At 47.0% G+C, this 19,827-nt stretch overlaps 2 protein-coding genes across 6 annotated transcripts in view; both read left to right on the forward strand.

The window, feature by feature from the left end:
* CKMT2 (creatine kinase, mitochondrial 2) overlaps window positions 1-9,107 on the forward strand; it is a 35,497-nt gene extending 26,390 nt beyond the window's left edge. For all 5 annotated transcript variants that reach the window (XM_083817215.1, XM_083817216.1, XM_083817217.1 and 2 more), the window contains exons 7-11: window positions 655-740; window positions 2,737-2,860; window positions 5,460-5,594; window positions 5,968-6,093; window positions 8,873-9,107. In XM_083817215.1, the coding sequence (XP_083673341.1) occupies window positions 655-740; window positions 2,737-2,860; window positions 5,460-5,594; window positions 5,968-6,093; window positions 8,873-8,992 (591 nt within the window). In that variant the 3' untranslated portion in view covers window positions 8,993-9,107. The remainder of the gene's footprint in view (window positions 1-654; window positions 741-2,736; window positions 2,861-5,459; window positions 5,595-5,967; window positions 6,094-8,872) is intronic.
* A 6,991-nt stretch (window positions 9,108-16,098) lies between these two features.
* LOC310889587 (uncharacterized protein) lies at window positions 16,099-19,653 on the forward strand. Its single transcript, XM_083817263.1, has 4 exons — window positions 16,099-17,652; window positions 18,210-18,330; window positions 19,004-19,182; window positions 19,533-19,653. The coding sequence occupies exons 1-4, from the start codon at window positions 17,357-17,359 to the stop codon at window positions 19,639-19,641; spliced, it is 705 nt and encodes a 234-aa protein (XP_083673389.1). The 5' UTR covers window positions 16,099-17,356; the 3' UTR covers window positions 19,642-19,653.
* The last annotated feature ends 174 nt before the right edge of the window (window positions 19,654-19,827 follow it).

Raw genomic sequence — 19,827 nt, forward strand, 5'->3', positions numbered from 1 at the left:
AAAAAAAAGAAACTTTGCTCAGTTAAAAAAGTAAGACTAAATGATTTGAAATGTGGCAAGTCGGTGGCACACCAAGTACTACATTTATTAACTCAGAAATGGCATCACTGCTGAGGAGCAGAACAAGTCCATGATGCCAAAGGGCAAGCCCAGCATGGGCATAATTCCTACCCCGACTTCGTGCTCTGAGTACAGTGCTAAACCCCCGTGCTGCAGAGATCTCATTGCAGACCTAGCACTGGGTATTCTGCAGCCTTTAAGGACTGTTGCCTTCTCCTACAATGAAATTCATCTGTATGCAGAGAGCATCTCTGGTTCCAGCCATCCATCCTCGCAGAGTTTCCTCTGCCATTTGTGTGTGTTAGGTCCCACCTCCCACTCCTCCCTGTGCTTGAAAAGTGTTTTCTGGCAAAACACTGTCAGATTACCAATGCCAGTGAGAACCTGCAAGATTCAGGCAAATTGCTGGGTAATATGCTTTTAATTTCCAGAAAGAACCAGGTTCACAGAATGCGCTATGTGATTTACTTGTACATTGATTGCCTTCAGGCAAAATGCATTGAGACAGCGTTATACTGAATAAACTTGAATTATTTTATTTTTTTTTTCTCTTTTTCTCTTTCTCTCTCTCTTTGGCCCCATTTTGGTGTGCAGGATCATTTTCTCTTTGACAAGCCAGTGTCTCCTTTGCTAACATGTGCTGGGATGGCTCGTGACTGGCCAGATGCCAGAGGAATCTGGTACGTTGTGTGGCATGCAGAAGTGTGTGTTGCATTTTAAAGATTGTATTACTAGTCTCATTGCTTGTCCTGACGTTGTAGCCACTCTGTTCTGATCCTCACAGCATGCTCAGTTTGCTTTTAAAAGATGGCAATACAGCTGCAGGACCCTGCATCACAGGCTCCTGTCTCCCCTCCTGTCTCCCCAACCTAAAAAAGTAACACTTTCCCTCCAAATAAACTGGACAAAGATGAGATACAGCAGAAGCTGAATTTCCCGTTTTATTCTAGGTCTGTTCCTTCTTTCACAACACACTTGATGTATTTTGTGCCCAAACAGAATATTTTCTAGGGAGAGAATGGGAAGAATAGGCCCCAGATCTGTGCACACAGTCTAGAAGATAATGGGGGGAGCCTGGGCAGTGCATTACATCTACATCCATCCTAGTATATATATGGAGAATACTGGATGTTTTAATTTTGAAAAATTAGGCAAAAAGGACTCTGTGAAGTCATCTTATCTCCTTGTTCTAGGCAGGTTCAGAGTCTTTCAAAGAGGTTTGATTTTTATGTGGGGAAAAAAAAATCTGTTCTCCAAGCAAAACTGGCTGGTGTTCAGAAGCACATCCAGTGTTACTGTAACAAGCTAAAGCTGCTTTCTGTTGGGGAGCAGGCACTGTGAAACCTGACCACCCATGAAACCTGATGACCTGCTGGAAATCACAAGGATTTTTTATTTCAAGGAACTTCAGCTTGGTTCCCTGGTCTCCATTTAGATCCGAGGAAGAGGTTTGCTCTAGGAAAATGATAAATTTGAGGCTTGCCATTTGCTGTTTCTACAAACAAAAAGAAAAAATACCAGCCATGTAGATACTATCCAGTGATCTGAATGCAACAGACCTGGTTTGGGCTTGTTTTACATGTGAAATAACAGGTAGAATGGAAGTAAAAAATAAAATAGTATGATTGGAAAGTATTTCAGTGAGTCAAATTGGGAAACATACCCTTCTTCTGCAAGAAACTGTTGACTAGAGGCATTCATAGTTTGGAATTTGTTTTTCTTAGAAAGCCTGAGATCCCGTCCTTGTTTTGTGCTGCAGGAATATTCCCCCCAAGCTCTGCAGCAGTGAAGGCATGGTTGAAAGCCACCCATCCCACAGCAATGGGAAGAGGTCACTAATTACAGGGGAGCTGAGTAAGGCCGACATCAGCCTCTTTAAGAAAGCCTACCCTAAATATTTGTATGTGACTGAAAATGAAGTTGCGGGGCTTCGGGTGACTCTAATGTCAGGGCACAGGATGTTCACACCTGATCAGCTTTATGTTGGCAGAATACAAGCTTATAGTCAGGCCTAGTGAACCTCATCTTCCAAATTTCATGTGTTTCAACCTTGCTGATATTCCAGTATTAGTACAAATGAGGTTGATCATACCAATCAGCTCGTACATGCTGCAGGAGATGCTGTAGTGAAAGACAGAGAAAGTAGAGGAAAGCCAGGAAAAGTGACCTCAGGTTTGACCCTGCACTTCACAAACCTAGACACAAGGGATCTGTTTGAAGCACGAGTGGGTAACTTCAGGCATCTGTAGCTTGACTGACAAGCCAGCATCTCCAATGCAGTATCCACGTCCAACATGTAACTTGACTGATGCAGCCATCCAGTGCAAACAAGAGATGCAGCGGGCTCTGGGATTTGACTCAGAGAACACAACGAAGTGAGGACATAGTGCTAGGCCCCCAGCAGCATGTGAGTGTCAGGGGCTTTTCCTAGCTGTGCAGTTTTCTAAGATTGATAAAATGTCCCCACTGATGGCAGATGCAGGGCTGGTCTTCTCCCCTTGCTGCGCTCAAGCTGGAGCGCACACATTCCTCCTGGCTCATCCCTAACTCTGCAGAACAATGTCATGTTGCTGCAATTAGCCTCCCCACAGTCTCAAAAGTCTGTGGTAAAGCTGAGGATAGTGAGAATTGTTTTTCAGTCTCATACTTTAAAGACACTTCTCTCCTTTCAACCAGGCATAACAATGACAAGACATTTCTCATCTGGATTAACGAAGAGGACCACACCAGGGTGATCTCCATGGAGAAGGGTGGCAACATGAAACGGGTGTTTGAAAGATTTTGCCGTGGCTTAAAAGAGGTAGTAACTCAATGAGTTTGCTTTTCCTGCCTGTGTGTTGTGGGGCTGTTGTCAGCACTGCTTACCGTGGTTCACACTAATCTGGCATCTCCAGGAGCAACAAAATGAAGTAACACCAGTCCAAACAGCAACCCACACTAGTGCAGCTAAAAAAAGAAGCAAAGGCAAATTGCTAGCTGAGCTGTAGGGAATAAATAAATGAGTAGAATAGAATAGAATAGAATAGAACAGAACAGAACAGAACAGAATAGAAAAATAAAATTGAATAGTGAAATAATAGAATAATAAAATGTATTTGTAGCTTTTGTATTACAGTCTCCAGCATGGGCTGGCTAAAGAAATATCCCTTCTTCACCACTTTGTGCCTGCAAGCTGTGGGAAACCATAAATTAAGCATTTTAAGATACAAAACCCAGTAGCCATAGCTCCTATATTTCATTCTTGTTTAGCTCCTCCTGAAGACCAAAACAGCCTTTGTGGCATGTGGGCTAGAGCAGTTTTGTCCAGACAATCCAGGTGTGGCTGCAAGATGGCCATGTTACTTAGCCCTGTGTATTGCCCTGGCACAGGAAAAAAAAAAAAGAAAAGAGTTATTTTAACAGAGAAAGATTATTTTACTTTGTCCCACATGCAGTATAGCAAAAAAGGTGCAGTGGGACAGGTGACATGGCAGAAAGCTCTTCTCCACCACCCCTGTCCACATAATTCCTGGATGGATGGCCAGAGCATAAAAAACCCTATTGGTTAAGCTATGTAAGGTTGAAATTGGCTGAAAATTGTCTCCAAGACTGTAAGAATAATGTTTTATGAAACAATTATTTCTCCCCATTGGGGTCTCTAGTTCACTCACTTCATCTGAACTGTGGAGGAACAGCATTTGTCTCCATTGCACTGCTGTTGTTCCTGGGCATGGAAATGCATTTTGGGCCAGCCTTGGACAGCTTGCTTCACTTCTCTCACCTTTGCAAAGCAGCTTCTCTGACCTCCCAAAGGCACCCCTGTCTCAGAAAATCTCCCGCACCTGTAGAGCTGACACAGCTGCGCATCCTTTCCATACCATTCACAGACCCCAGCACAGGCATCCTTAGGAAAGCTTGAGTGTGTAGTGAATTTGGGAATCTGGCAAAATGAAGCCACTTAATGGATGCTTCTTTGGCATTGGGGTGGTTCACCAGGCTCTGTTAGGTTTCCAAGGCATATTCATGAGATTGAACAGTCTACAGGGGGGTGGCCCAAGTGACAGGGCTTGTGGATGCTGTTGCCAGCTTTGCCTCTGCTACTGTGCTTAGCTCACACTGAACAGAAGTTGCCCATGGACCTGGCAAAGAGAAGTGGTCAGACAGTGACCAGAGCAGGTGTCTGAGGCAGCAGATGTGGTCTGTTCCTTACCCCCAGCTCTGGTGTCTGCACACAATACACAAATGATAACATGGAAGGTTTAACTTGGAAAAGACCTCCAAGATCATCAAGTCCAACATCCTACATGTCATGCAGAACACAGCATTTTCCATCTGTGCTCTTGTCCACCACTGATCCACAGCTACATGCATAATTGCATTCATGACAGAAGGCTTCTTACTGAATCAAGACCGTTCCCATTAAAAGATTACTTAAAAAAAGTCTAAATACAGTCTCATTTGTTTTTAAGACCCTGAGATACAGAAAGTTGGATCTATAACCAGAAAATCAAGCTAAAACCTCTGAAAACCTCTGAGGATGAAGGAATTAACCAGCATCCTTCTGCAGAACAGAATTATCCTCCTACACTGTGGAGATCTCATAAACATGAGCTGGTGTACATATATGATTCTCCTCTGGAAAAGGAGAACTGAGCTGAGATTGTTTGGGGATTGCAGATTTCAGCCCAGGAGGTTTAGCTGAGTGGACAGAGTTGACCTACTTAAAGGTTGTTGAACCCATGTGATTTTTCTGAGGATAATTATTTCAGTCTACTTTCTGATCTGGTTGGAGATCTACTAACGAAAAGCATTATATGCAAGCTGTGTAGTTGTCTTATAATGGAAGTATGGCTGTAAAATTTAGGCATTTTGAAATCAAGTGTCCTCCCCCTAAGAATAATGGCATCACCATGAAAATGATGTAAAACTCACCTTTAGCTGCTTTATTTTTATGTTATTGTTATTGTTATTGTTATTTTTTTTTTCTGTTCTGTAGTGCTTGAGGCTTTGTGGCTTGTGCTTTGCAACCTTGCTCCAAAACCGCGGAGGTTAGAAATGCATCGCAAAAGCCATAGTGCCGACTTGAATGTATGACAGCAGGGGCTGTACCAAACCATCATAACAGGGAGTTTTGTGATAGAGTGACAAAGAGTCCACAAGCTACTGATAGTGAGAAAATGATGAATAAATCCTTGCAATATCCAGTGGAGACCTTGGTGCCTGGTGAATGCAAAAGTTCACACCAGAGACAAGCCAAACTGTACTCAGGTGTGTGTTTATGCAGCTCCCTTGGCATTAGTGGAGTTCATCATCAACACAGCCACAGGGTGAGAGGAATCTGAGCTATAAGCAAGCATCTTAAAATGAGACATGTATACAACCCTTTCTTTTCACTTTCTCTTTTTTTTTTGCCTTCACAGGTTGAAAGATTAATTAAAGAGAGGGGCTGGGAGTTCATGTGGAACGAACGCCTCGGGTATGTTCTGACTTGTCCTTCCAACCTGGGAACTGGTTTACGTGCTGGAGTCCATGTTAAGCTGCCCAAGCTTAGCAAGGTGCGTAAGTTGTGTACAAGGCCAGTGACATAAGTCAACTCCTCTGATTTATAGAGGAACAAATGATTTGTAGAGCAAAAAATGAAAAACGACAGCTCATGGAGACTGCACATCATCATCATGTGTAACAAGGTCCCAGGGATGATGCAGGACTAACTAAGTGAACTTTTATTCTGCAAATTATTGTATTTGTTATGGAAATTAACCTACTCATCAGACAGCCACCATGACAGACTGTAATCCAAGGACTGAGAAAACCACCCACCTCTGCCTGTATTTCTGGAGATGCTATTAAGTCACAGATAATATTACACGGATTCAGCACATTACACAGGTTAAAAGGCTGTAAACACAAACCTGTTTCTTCTTTTAGGATCCTAGGTTTCCAAAAATCCTTGAGAACCTGAGGCTGCAAAAGCGTGGCACTGGTGGAGTGGACACGGCAGCTGTAGCAGATGTGTATGATATCTCCAACCTGGACCGCATGGGTCGCTCAGAGGTAACCTTTTTTTTTAAAAAAAATTATTTTTTCCATGTTTTTTTTTAACAAAGATCTGTACTGTTATGAGCCAGTCTTCCTCCATCTGGGTTTGCTCTGGCCTTAGAGTCACCACCAGCCTCAGCGGAGCTATGGCAATTTCCATTTCCTGGCCCAATGGAAATGCTTACACAGCAGAAAATTACAAACACGCATTATGTGCTTGCCAAACATTCTTGTTATGGCAGTGAAATGGGCAGGGAGGGGAAAGCCCTGACCAAGCTCCACTAATGTGAACTACTGCAAAATGTCAGGGAGAGAAGTAGGGATTGTGTCCTAACCCACCCAGAGAATCCAGCACTGACAGCAAGACTGGGTCAATGTGTTGTTTTACTTTTAGCATTCAGTCCTGTGTGTTCTCCACAGTATGAGAGCAGGATGAGTTCAGTCCTTTCACTCCAGAATAATGGAGAAATTGTTGGTACCTTCCTATGTCCTGCATTGCACTGAGCAGAAGACACAAGAGAGCTGGGTTTTGATAAGGGCAAGGATATAATTGTCAGCTCTGAGTTCTCCCTGTTTGGCTGTAGGCCGTGATGAGATGGATTCATCTCTGGCACTTCTTTTGAAGTTATTTCAGTTTGAATGTGTATTTGTTGAGCCAGAGATTGGAAATGACCCTACAGCCCAGTGGTGAGGCTGCTCTCCAGGGAGACTCAGGTCCCAGACCTCATTCCAGTTTCACAGTTGAGTATTTTACAAAGCAGAACTGGTCCTTAGTGCAATTTTGCTGAAGGATGGGGAAGAAACAACAGTGGCTGAGTTACAGCCTCCTTCCACTAGCTCTTCCTGAGCCAAATCCTTATTCCAGATAATAGGCTGTAAGCCATGTCACACATCTACAGCTTCACAGATGCATTCACCCTTGGCTGCATCAAGAACAATGATATAAAAATTAACCTTCCAAGGCCCTGTAAGTCCAGTGATTTGAGTTCTTTTCTAGTAGATAGAAGACAGAGGTTCAAATCTTCTGTCAAACGTGTGTTTCGTCTCCCAGGTTAGCATTGCAATGCCTCAGTTGTGCTCAGCTGGGCAGGCCCTAGTGGGACAGGTACCTCCTGAGGACCCTTTCTCCACGAACAACACCAAGCACAACCTGGGCTTAGTTGCCAACCTGCTCGTACATGTCAGGATTTGAAGCGCGGCCTGCTCACCCTTCTAAATTACCTTGGGGGCTTTGCTGCAAGTTACAGCTCCATTGCAAAGAAGGGTGTGTGGTCCAGGTGTATTTTCCCAGACGAGCACAGCACTGAGAGGCTTTGGCAGTCTACATATGGATGCCATTTAGCACTGTTGTTGCAGCACAACACCTGCATTCAGCCTGATACTTGGTAGGCTTTCATAACACAAATACAATCCTGGCATAGAGTACTTGGATTGCACCTGGATTCAAACTGGCTCACAGTCAGCCAGCTGGCTTCCCCTTCTTGCTTGCCTTGCATTTTCAGAAGGACAGAGCCAGGCCAGGTTTTCCATGCTTTCTTACTTACATATGTCCTTAGATGTCTTGACAGTTAACAGGTGTTAGGACAGGGCATTGGAAATTTTAAGTTTCTGAGTTTGATGTAGGCAGCTAAGTTCCTGTGGACCTAGACCAAAACATACAGAAGTGAAAAGCTATTAATCTGCATTATTTTGAAAAACAGTATGCAGCAAATACATTTATTAATAACTGAAACACCCTGACGTGTGCTTTATACTAAAACAACACTAATAATACAAAAGAATTACACAGCATAACTAATTAATGAGTTCTACTGTATAAACCCTCTATAAATTGTTCCTTATATGAAGACATCCACTGAAGTCAGTGATGCCTAGCTGAAGTCAGTATAGCAAATATTCAGAGAACTAAGCCAACAGAATTGATACTATCCATACTTGGAAGATTGTGAAATCTAAATAAGACAAGCCAAACTCAAGAGGATAGAAGTGTTTTATTAGAAGACATATTTTTTCAGTTTATAATAAAATAAATTCTATTATGTGGTAAATGTGATTGCAGAATTGAACTATGTTCCCAAAGGTGTAAGATAAAATTGTTTGTATTTTTGTTTTGTTTCAGTTACTGGTCAATGAAAACATAATATGAAATTCCTGTTCTCCTGGAGGCTGCAAATTCAGGCCTCTGATTTCCCAACACAGCTGGTCTATAGCAGACAATAAAATAAACTGCTAAGCCACTGAAATGTTTCATAGTAAAAACAAATCCCTTGAAAATCAGTGATTGTCACAATAAAGAGACAATGGGATTTAGTCTTTGTACTCAGTTTTAACAAACCAGTCATTAAAGGTTGCTAATGAACCATCTCATGAAAATTAAGAAAAATCAGTGCTGTAGCTTACTGGCTGCTGTGACACTGACTGCTGCAGGGCTTGCAGTCCACAATTGTCACTGCCTGTGGAGAAAGTTTGATGGGAGCAAGGCATCTTGTACTCTTCAGCAATTTTGAAACAGGTAACAAAGACACCACTACACTCTGACATACAGAATTACAAATTTTGGTGCTGCTCTGGGCCTGAAGCTAATCCGCGCCCCCCCCCCCCCCCCCCCCCGCCAGTGTAAATCAAGAGCACATCAGCTGAAAACAAAGGAATGGTAGATAAAGTAGAGCCAGCGCAGGTTTAGGATGATGGCCTCTTCTTCTGAAGTGTGGGTTCTAGGCCTTTCTCTATTAACAGCATTATCTAAAGCTTTTATTTCCTTTTTTTTCTCCTTTTTTTTTTTTCCTCGTCATAGGTGGAACTAGTCCAGATTGTCATCGATGGGGTCAATTATCTTGTTGACTGTGAGAAGAAACTGGAAAGAGGCCAGGACATCAAAGTGCCACCACCATTGCCACAGTTTGGCAGGAAGTGATCTGGCTGATGATGACTGGTAATTGACAGTAGATATGGCTGTCCTTCTGACAGTCACACACTTCAGTATACCTCTGTATACATGTTCTGTGTAATAAACACTACCTGATACCTAATGTCTCTTTAGATGCCTGGTTGCACCAGCAGAATTTAGTTTTCATGCAGCTTTAGTAGGACACACCCAGTATAGCCAACTTGGTGGTATACTCTTCTGTGTGGACTGCTTCCCCTTCTTTTCCTGGTTGGTGATAAGGAAAGTTCTACCCGAACAATGCAAAAACCACAAATCCTTAATTTGAGTCTGCATTTGTACTTATGACCATACTTTTGAAATCTTGTATAAGCACTTTATTTTCATCTGCAGACACACTTCTCTCCAGTGTCTGTCCATGCAGCCAAAATCTGCCAGCCTGAAGGGCAGATGCTGTGAAGCAATCATTTTTTCAGCTTTTGACACCACGGAGCTCAGTGCAGTAGGCAGCCACATGTTGCTTCAGTCTCTGAAGTCCACCACTTGACCTGTCATTAGGAGCTCAGTGCTGTCTCTGCGTGGGAGCTGTCTTTTCTCTGTGTGGGACTAGTCTGCAGACAAACTTTTTGACCATGTCATCCCAAACCCTCAGCCTTTCTCAGTCCTGGAGAATTCATCAGGTCACTTCTCAGTTTAACCTCAGCCATTACTTCTGGCCTGTGGCCATGGGTTGCAGTAAGCTGTCTCAAATAAAAACAAAACACCAGACAAAACAATTTGCTGATAATAAGCATCCAACACAAGCCTGCCAAACATGGCCTGTTCTAGTCTTCTCCTGTAGCTTTCAGGTCCCAGGTAATGGGGACCAGGCTCCAGCTAAACATCACTCATTAAAGTGCCTTAGGATGTACTGCCACCCTGAGTAAGATCTTCTCTGTGCTCACCACTATTTCATTTTGGGAGGATCTTGGTGAAAAGGACAAATAGTAAACCATTTCTATGCTTTTGTATGTATACAAATAGCATACAATGTCAACCAGCTGTAAAGCCCCTTGTGAATTTTTTTCAGTGAGTCACGTCTGAAGAACTGAGACTGGAGAAGTTTCTTTTCTCACATCTTTGCCCACCCCTACCGGCATTAGAGAGAGTCCTGATGCTGTGCCAGCACTGCTCAGCAGCAGACACAACACTAGTGTGATACCATTGCTGTTTTAGCTACGAGTGCAGAGCACAGCACTGTATGGGCTGCTGCAGGGAAAGTTAACATCCCAGCCCGACCCAGTACAAGGCCATAACCATTAAACTTTAAAAGTGCAACTGGAAATTAATGGAGAACTAAAAGTTGACTTAGCAGTTCTTGGAAATCAACATCATAGTGCACTCTTGCTTCTTGCTCAGGAGATCTGCGAAAAACAGAGGTTGGGGCTTCCACATGATTGCTGTTTCTTCCTCATCTACACTACCTGTATTCCCTAATGTTTTGCTATCGTGTTTGTAAACATTGGTTAACAACAGCAAGTAATTCTGGGGAGGGGAAAGAGACTCCTATGGACTTCATATGGAAGGCAAACCGGAACAACTTCAGTGTTAGCTGTCCAAAACACTTGGATCTACACAAAATTCGACTGTGGGCCAAATGTGCTCAGATTATATAGCCTCTACATTCCTTCCTCCTGCTGACTTGCAAACTGCTGATAGGCAGTGGCAGGAAGTCCAGCTGGCAGCTATTTACTAGCAGCATTCCTGAGGTGTCAATACTGGAGATTATGGTACTGTTTTAATACCTTCAATAACGACCCGGATGATGGGGTGCATTAAACAGTCAGTGAGCCTGCTGCTGGTGCTAAATGAGAAGGAGCAGCTTGTATGCTGGAGAACAGGGCTGCTCTTCAGAGGGAATTTGATTGTAGAAACAGGCTGACAGAAATCTCATGAAGTTCAACGCAGGCAATTGTGAAGTCCTGCACCTCAGACAGAATAACTCCATGCAACAGCACAAGCTGGAGCACAGCTGGGTGGAAAGCAGCTTTGCAAGGAGTTAGGGTCCTGTGGACAGCAAGTTGAGTATGCCAGCAGTATGCCCATACTGGGCTGTGTTACATGAGCGTAGTCAGGTTGAGGGACCTGATTATTTCCCCTATTTGGTACTTATGTGACCACATCTAGTTTTGGGCTCCCTTGTACAGGAAAGATATAAACAAACTGCAGCAAGTCCAGGTCAGGTCCACCAATAGAGTCAGGGTGCTGGAGCACATGATGTACAGTGCGAGGCTGAGCAGGCTGGGTTTGCTGGACAAAACAAGACTATGGGGAGTTACTGATGTCCACAACTGCTTTCTACATCAGAAGATGAAGAAAAGACAAGCTTCTTGGAAACACTACTGAGTATTTTAAATGAAACCTGGACAGCCACATATCTATCTATTAATGCTATTCTGGACATCTTTACTCAGTCCTACTGCATCATTACCAGTTTCCTGACTGCCTGGACTGTGCTTATCTCCAAGTCGGGCACACCTTAGGGCCTGGGGGAGTGCCTGTTACCCCTGTACAGCCTTCAGTAACAGCTTACAGGGAGCAATGATGCAGCTGCACTTTTTCTAATGGATTAAAAAAAAAGAAAAGCCTGAGATGTTATCAAGTGAAAAAAGAGAATAATACAGACTATGATGCAATAGCAAGATATTAGAGGTTTATAAAGCTGGATTGCTGCTCTAACATTAGACATGTGATATTACTTCTTGCCTTCTCATATTTAGTTTTCCCATGCCACCAATTTTGCATTGCTGAGATCCTTTTCTGCCAATAAAATTTCCCTGATAGATTTAAAAACTGATTCTCTATAAATCTTCAAAACGTACTTGATTAAGTTGCCCAGGAAGAGCTTTATGTCATTCCTCAAGTAGTTTTACAGTCTTCTTGAAGAACACATCAGCAGGTAGAGATTAGCAAAAGTAAACTCTCAGGACATTGTGCTCCATCAAAGCCCACCAGTGGTCCATCAGGCAGTTCTTGCAGGGTGAGAATTGAAGAGAAGAGCCAAGAAAAACAGAAGCAAGGTGATTCTCATCCGGCCAGCGGCAGAGCTTCATACACTGGGAGATGCAAGTGTGAATGCAAGCCAAGACCTGAACTGGAATGGTTTTAAACTTTATGGTTTTAAACTAAGACAGGGGAGATTTAGGTTAGAAATTAGGAGAAAGGTTTTCACTCAGAGGGTGGTGAGGCACTGGAACAGGTTGCCCAGAGAGGTGGATGCCCCATCCCTGGAGGCATTCAAGGCCAGACTGGATGCAGCCTTGGGCATCTGGTGGTTGGCAACCCTGCCCAGAGCAGGGGGGTTGCAACTAGATGATCTTTAAGGTCCTTTTCAACCCAGGCCATTCTATGATTCTATGGAAAGTCAAGAGGTGGCTCATGCATGGAGTGAAGCTGGGAGTTCTGTGGAAGACTGTGCCAAGGGGAGGGGGAAAGGAAATATGCAACCTTCAAGTTTGAGGATCCAAAGAAAGAGAAATACACACAGACATACCTTCACAAAGAGGGCTAAAGCTTTCCTCTGTGTGGTACTGGGCTCCAGTACAACAAATGGCCAGTTTCTATATATTAACAGGCAGGTCTCATGTGACTGAGTATGCAATGCCTGGAGCTCTTCAGTTCTCTGGTGAGTTATAAGCATTTATTCACCACTAAGGGGCTGAATACGAGCTATCACTTCCCTTGATCAGCTAGCAATACTGTACTTAATGCACCATGGGATACAGCTGGCTCTTCTGGCTGCAAGGGTGTACTGTTGACTAATGTTCAACTTGCCACTGATCAAAATCCTCAGATCCTTCATTGCAGGGCTGTTCTCCAGCCTCTTGTCCCCTGGTCTGTACATATACACAGGATTACTGTCTCAGGTGCAGAATCTGGCATTTGCTCTTCTTAAATTTTGCAGGGTTGCTGATTGCCATGTGCTCCAATCTTCCAAGATCTTTCTGTAGAGCCTCTCTACCCTCTGTGGGAGTGTGGCCATGGGGATCGACAAGCCCCATGGTTGGTGATAACATCGGACTCTTAAGGATGAAGCCATGAGGAATGTAAAGAGTTTAGAAGGAACAAAGAAAGGTGATTCAGGAGACACCTTGCTGTCTCAGACTGCTTGTTTTCCAGTTGTTAAGACATGGAAGTTGCTGGGTGTTTGCGGTTGCTGGGCAAAGTTGTTTGACCAATGAATAGTTACTGGAAAAGTACTGCTGTAGAGCAAATTAAGAAGGGAGCTTGTCCTCAATAAGATAGGGTTGAAGTTATGTCATCAATAAAGTATTAGCAGTTACTGATCCCTAAAAGAACCCTGGTGTCCGTGTGGACATTATGCCACATTGTCCCATCTCTGGTTCTGAGGGCCTCTTCTTCTGCTGGGCCCTGCTGGCGCACATGCTCCCCATGCCCAGGGCACCTCCTCTCCTCAACAAACCCACAGAGGGGGCCATGCCTACACAGGAGACCTGCTCTGTGGCTTCAGCTCAAGAGGAGGACATGCTGACTGGCATGCTCCTGTCCATGGACGAACATCATCATCTTTAGATATGGACGAGACCTCGCCTGCTGCCAGCACCTCAGAGGTGAGGCCTGACACCAGGAGACCACTGGCCAGCAAGGACTGGTCCTAGCAGGCCCTAAACTTGCGTCCCACTTTGGTTTCCTTTGTCAGGTCATTCCCAAGCAAACTTGAGCAGACAGCATGGGAGGTGGAAGCAATGAGCACGTAAGCAGCAAGTAGGATGCCCTGGTGGCCAGTGCCAGGTAATAAACGAAGTTGGGCCGCCACTGGAAGGGTGATAGGTGAGTGGGCCAGGAGAGGGGTTAAGATAGGCCAGGAGAGGGATTAAAGGAGCCTGAAGCATTGTGTGAGGCCATTCAAGAGTGGGGGGCATTGCTGAGGGCTTTTGCAGTCTGCGGGAGGTGCCAGCAGCACAGTAGAAGCCTTTCTCTGGTGAGATCCTGCCCTTTGGAGCCTGAGTCAACCTCCCAGAGCCAGACTTTGTGCACAGGAGGCAGACTGTGCCCCCCTGGGGTTCTGGAAGCATTGGTGGGCCCCTGGACTTGCTGTTGGTGTTGATGCTGACAAAGTGAAGCCTCCACGGAGTGGGCAATAAACCTGCTTTGTTGGACTTGTGGCTGTGGTTTTCAGGTAAGGGCCAGTACGGGCCCAGTGCAGGGACAGCAGTGAGCCAGCTGGCCAGGCCAGAAGGAACCGTGATGTGTGGGCGGATGCACAATTTGCTGAGGGAACCATATGCTTGGGCTCCCTTCAGAGTCTGATGCAAGTGGGGATTTTGGCCTCCTGCACAACACTCCTTTCTTTTAGGGCAACTTCTTCCAGGTGGGTGGGGTGGGGAGGGGCAGAGGGTAGATGTCCTGCCTCAGAAGCAGGGTCTCACGCTAATGGGTATCCCTCCAGCCATGCCGGTGGGCTGCCAGGGGGAGATTCTTCAAGTTACCAAGCATGTGGAGGTGTTGACCATGGGCGTTGCCTGCCCAGGTGCCACTGCAGGGATGCCTGACACCTTACTCCTGTCTGCCCCTGCAGTCCCTCTGGCTGAGGGATGTGAGCTTACCAGGTACCACCTGGCCCTGTACCCAACCTTCCCCTGCCCTGATGTGGGGCAGCCCAAGAGGCAGCATGTCTCCAGATGTGATGTTTCCCCTGAGTGTGGGGGCCCAGCACATGGAGCCATGCCCTGACCAGATTTCCCCCCAGGCTCCTGCCTCTGCAGTGTGTACAGCTGACAGCACAGGACTTCTTGCAGCAGCACCTCCAGCTCTGCATCCACATGGGCCGCAGGGTGTACCTGCAACTGTGCCCTGGCCCTGGTGCTCAGGGCCTCTTCCTGTGCTGGGCCATGCTGGCGCTCATGCTCTGCATGCCTGTGGTGCCTGGCCTCCACAACACAGCTGCAGAGGGGGGCCATGGCTAAGCACAAGGCCCTCTCTGCAGATGCAGCACAAGTGGAGGAGAAGCCTCCTGGCACGGCCCTGCCCAAGAATGAGGCATCACCACCAGCAGAGATGGATAAGGCTTCTAGCACTCCAGAGGTGAGGCCTGACACTGGGCGCCCACCAGGCCAGTAACGACCCTGCTCTCCTCTGCCGGGACATTCCCAAGCAGGCTTCCACAGATGATGGTGGAAGCAATGAGGGCCTTGGAAGCAATCGGGATGCCCTGGTGTGAGAAAAATTTCAAATAATTTTCTTCAGACAGGATCTTCTGTGATGCTATTTTATTTGCGATTACAATGGCAGGCGTCCTGTCAATCAGGAGTGCATTTTAGTAAACAAATCATAACCTTTTTTTCCCTGTTACCTGACACCTGATCACCTCCCCTGTTTCCTCACTGGCTGAGTACTACAGGTTCACAAGCTAGTCGATGCTCCTCTATACCATATATGTACATTTTTTCTTTTTTTTCAACCCGTTAATTTCTCCTTTCTTATGTTTTGAGAACTTGTGATCTTTGTTTTACTCTTCTCACACTGCTCATCCTGTTTTTCTCAAGCTTCCACCTTATTTTGGAACAGTGAGGCCTTCTACTGTCCACTTATCTACTTAGCATTTCTCCTTATTATGACTACACAACTACTTTGGAATACAGAAAATTAGTTCTCTACTGCAAAAACACAACGTAGTTTCTCACACCTTGAGAGCAGTGCCAGGGACCAGAGGAAGCTGAGGCACCGCGGGAAGGCTGACATGTGAGGGATTTGGGTGACTGAGGGTACCTGCAGCAGGGGGTGAGGCCATGCAAGAGTGGAGGGGCATTGCTGAGGGCTTTTGCAGGCCACTGGAGGCACCACCTGCACAGAAGAAGCTGTCCTCTTGTGAGAACCTGCCCGTTGGAGCCTGAGTGCACCTCCCAGAGCCAGACTTTGTGCGCAGAAGGCAGACTGTGCCCCCTTACATGTGCTCCCCCTCTCCACAGGCCGCAACTGCACTGGGAGAATCAGGGCGTTCTGGGAGCATTTCTAGGCCCACAGACCTGCCCCAATGGCTGGTGGCACTGACAAAGCGAAGTCTGCATGGAGTGGGCGATAAACATGCTTTGTTGCATTTGTGGCTGTGGGCCATAAATTTTGGTAAGTTTGCTGCTCAGGCACATGCACAGGGATGCACATGTGGTTGTGTGCAGGCGTGGTGTATGTGTGAAGGAAGTAGATAGTGGCAGCCCCAGTGCTTGTCCCTGAGCCTTCCTGGTAGTTGAGACAATATTAATTGTTCCTGTAGGGTCTGTGTTAGTGGTTAGCGCCTGAGGACGGGAAGAAAGCAGGAGAGGGTGCCAAGGGGGATGATGGCGAGCATGCCTCATGGCAGCTTCGTTCTGCCTAGCAGTTGCCTCCCTTTCAAGTAGTTGTGAGGAGCGTCCTAGTGTTAGCATTCATGAAGACACATAATCCACAAAGTGATTATATGAAGGTGCTTTATTAGGTGCTGGGAGTTAGGGGCATGCCTGCCCAAATCTAACTTCGTCCGATTTGTTCACTCAGTTCTCTTTTATCTCCTAAAATATTACATATGCATTGTTTCACAACACATCTATGCATATTCATTTCCTAGCTCCGCCTAGCCCCACTTCGTATGCTAATTATCTTATCAGTCCTTCTGCGCTTGCGTATTGCTCTCTGGTGGTCGTCCGGGTGGTCGTCGGGATGAAGTAAGATGTCTTCATCAGAGCTGAAGTTTTTAACCTTTTCTTCTTACGCATGCTCTCTGAGCCCTCGGTCTCAGTCCAAACCGCAAGGTTGGTTTGATCCAGTTCCCAGGGTCCAAGAGGCCCCAGTTATCTAGATGTCTTGCAAACTGAGCATTCTTTTAGTCCTCCTTACTCCTCATCATGAATCGGTGCATTCTCCCATGCTATCCTTTCACATATATATTGTATTTTCCAAGCGCAGCCCCAGAACAGTACATGACAAATGTAACACATATTAAGCAATATTGTATTATTTCATCGTCTATTACCAACAGAATGAAAAATCTGGGTTTGTTTAGTTTAGAAAAAGAGAAATGTAAGGGGGAATCTTACAGGTATATTCAGCTCCTTGTTGATAGTCATGAACAAGATGGAGACAGAGTCTTTCTAGAAATGTTTAGCAAAGAGATGGGAGGCAGTAAAAACAAGCAGTAGCATGGAAAATTCTGATTATCTAAAGAAAACACTGTTAGCCGTGAGGTGCTTTCACAGTGATGGCTAGCTAAACTTTACCACACCGGTCTCTCGCCCTCCCCCTACTCAAAGGAAAGTGAGGAGAAAATGTGACAAAAAAGGGTTGAGCTCAGGACAGTTTAAAAAGGAATAAAGAAAGAGAAAAAAAAGCAATAAAAAGAATAAACAAAGCAGGTAATGCACAATGCAGCTGGTCACCACAAGCCAACTGATGCCCACCTTGTCGCTCAGCAACAGTGTGGGAGGGGCAGCTTCAGCTCCATGCAGCAGTTCTTTAGGAAACTCTCTTCTGGTTTTGCAGGAAAACTTCCGCCACCCGCTGGAGCGTGACCGACGTCCTTCCTTCCTTGTCAGAATGGCGTATGACAAGAAGCTAAAAGAGAGGATGAAAGAGAATGAGGAAGGCCTAAGCCCTGTGAGCCAGAAGGCACCAGAGGGATGGCACGAAGAGCCACAGCCCCCGAGGACAGCACAGACAGAGTAAGTGTGCACAGGTCCAACTGAGGCCTGGGAAGAGCCCTGGAGGCCCTGAGACCCTGAGCCGTGTTCTGGGGTTCCCTGGGCTCGGAGTCCTCCCCTTCCTCGTGACATGGAAAGGAGCAGGGTGCGATGCCACCCCCAGGGGCCTCTCCGCACCCCCAGGCTGAGGCATGACACAGGTCCCGAGGGGAAGGCTGTGGGTGCAAAGGGCCAAGGGGCCATGTCTGACGGTGGGCGTCTGTGTGGGACATAGCAACACATCCCACAGCTAGAAGCCTGAATGAGGCCTTGGGACACTTCTGTCCCTTCTTCCCCACACAAGTGGGGAAGTGAGATGGTTTTGTGCCAGTGAGATGTTTCCCTCAGCCGTAGTGCATGTGCTTATGCCAAAAAGTACTGGAAACATCAAAGGGACAGCTGTTGTCCTGGTGGAGACGTGGTCTTCCTCCTGCACAAGCACCTTGTGCTGCTGGAGCTAAGGTGTGAGCTGCGAGCCCAGCTCTTAGAAACGGCCTCCAAGAGTACTCCCCTAAGCTAAGCCTGCTGTGTCTTTTTAGATTCAAGCCACCACTTCATGAGAGGTCTGAGAAGGAATTGAAGAAGCCAACACCTCTAGCTCGTCTACAGCCTAAGCCCCCTGAGCGCCTGGGTTTTTCTGCTCAGAAAACTGCAACCACGGTACGCCATAGACATTTGCCAGCCTTGTTTCCGCCTGGGGACTCCAGGGCAGGGCAGAAGCGGCAGCTGTTGCTGCCCACCGTCCCTGTGCTCCTGCCTGTGCCCAGGCCCCGGAGACTGACGGAAGCTGATCTTTGAGCAAAGACAGGTATGGCATGCAGTCAGAGCCCCCAGGAAAAAAAAGCCCCAAGCAGGCATTTCCCCCACTCCTTGGGAGGGAGGGGAGCAGCGCAGGTCTCCGGCACAGCAGCGCTGTGGTCACCACCTGGCCAGGCAGGGGCCTGCTATTTGTCCGCTCCCCTGCGCGTTGCTGTGCGGGAGGAGCTGTTGCAAGGAGCAAAGGGCCAAGCCAGCAGCGAGCTGGGCATGGGCACGGGTCTGCCGAGGGACTGTACCTCCCTGTGCGGGATCAGTGCCCGCAGTACCTGCGCTCTGAAGACTAAAGTGAGCTTGTACGAGGCACCTGACTCGGCAGAAGCACCCCCCCAGGCAGAAAAGGCGGGCCCTGCCCTGGGCTCAGGGAGCAAGGGCTGCAGCCTTGAAAGAGCTGGCTGTTGGTAGCAGACCCCATTGGAGAGGATTGCCCCCTGCTGCTCAGTACAGGCGTGCACTGGGAGGGGCAGCCTCAGCTCCTTGCAGCAGTTCTTTAGGAGACTCTCTTCTCGTTTTGCAGAAGAACTTCCACCACTCGCTGGAGTGTGACCGACGTCCATCCTTCCTCTTAAGAAAGGAGTACGATGAGAAGCTGAAGGAGAGGCTGAATCCCAATGTGAAAGGCCAAAGCCCTACAAGCCGGAAGGCAGCAGAGAGGGGGCAGGAAGAGCCGCAGCTCCCCAGGAGAGCACAGACAGAGTAAGTGTGTGCCAGCCCTGCTGAGCCTGGGAAGAGCCCTGGAGGCCATGAGCCCTGGAGCAGTGTGCTGGGGTTCCCAGCGCTCGGAGTCCTCCGCTTCCTTGTAAGACGGGAAGGAGCTGGGTGCGATGCCATACCCGGGGGCCTCTCTGCACCCCACAACCGAGGCATGACACAGGTCCCGAGGGGAAGGCTGTGGGTGCAAAGGGCCAAGGGGGCCATGTCTGATGGTGGGCGTCTGCATGGGACGTAGCAACACATCCCACAGCTAGAAGCCTGAGTGAGGCCTTGGGACATTACTGTCCTTTATTCCCCACCCAAGTTGATGGCCTTTCTTTTGGATCCTGCAGGAAAGGGGAGAAGACAAGGCTCTTGGACCACCGTGAGAAGGCCCAGGGCGTGCCGTCCACGCCAGGAAACCACAAGCGGCCCTGCAGCTTCCAGCTGCAGAGGCCGTAGCCATCAACTCCAACACCAAAAGCTGAAGCAGGTGCCAGCACCAGTACCAGGGACACTCCAGCAGAAGCTCCCACCTCTGCTCATGGCACTGCCCCCTTTGCAGTGAGAGAGCTGTCAGCAAGGGTGTGAAGAGCGCCTTCCAAAGGGTGACCTGACAAATCTGTGTGAGTGCTGGTGCCTGCTGCC

This window comes from Anser anser, assembly GCF_964211835.1.
Source record: "Anser anser genome assembly, chromosome: Z".
NCBI lineage: Eukaryota > Metazoa > Chordata > Aves > Anseriformes > Anatidae > Anser > Anser anser.

Bases quoted from the DNA above. Each gene is read 5' to 3' on its own strand.
- LOC310889587 (XM_083817263.1), top strand. From the start codon at position 17,357: ATGCAGCTGGTCACCACAAGCCAACTGATGCCCACCTTGTCGCTCAGC. The intron at 17,653-18,209 runs GTAAGTGTGCAC...GTGTCTTTTTAG, and splicing joins CCGAGGACAGCACAGACAGA to ATTCAAGCCACCACTTCATG. The intron at 18,331-19,003 runs GTACGCCATAGA...CTCGTTTTGCAG, and splicing joins CTCAGAAAACTGCAACCACG to AAGAACTTCCACCACTCGCT.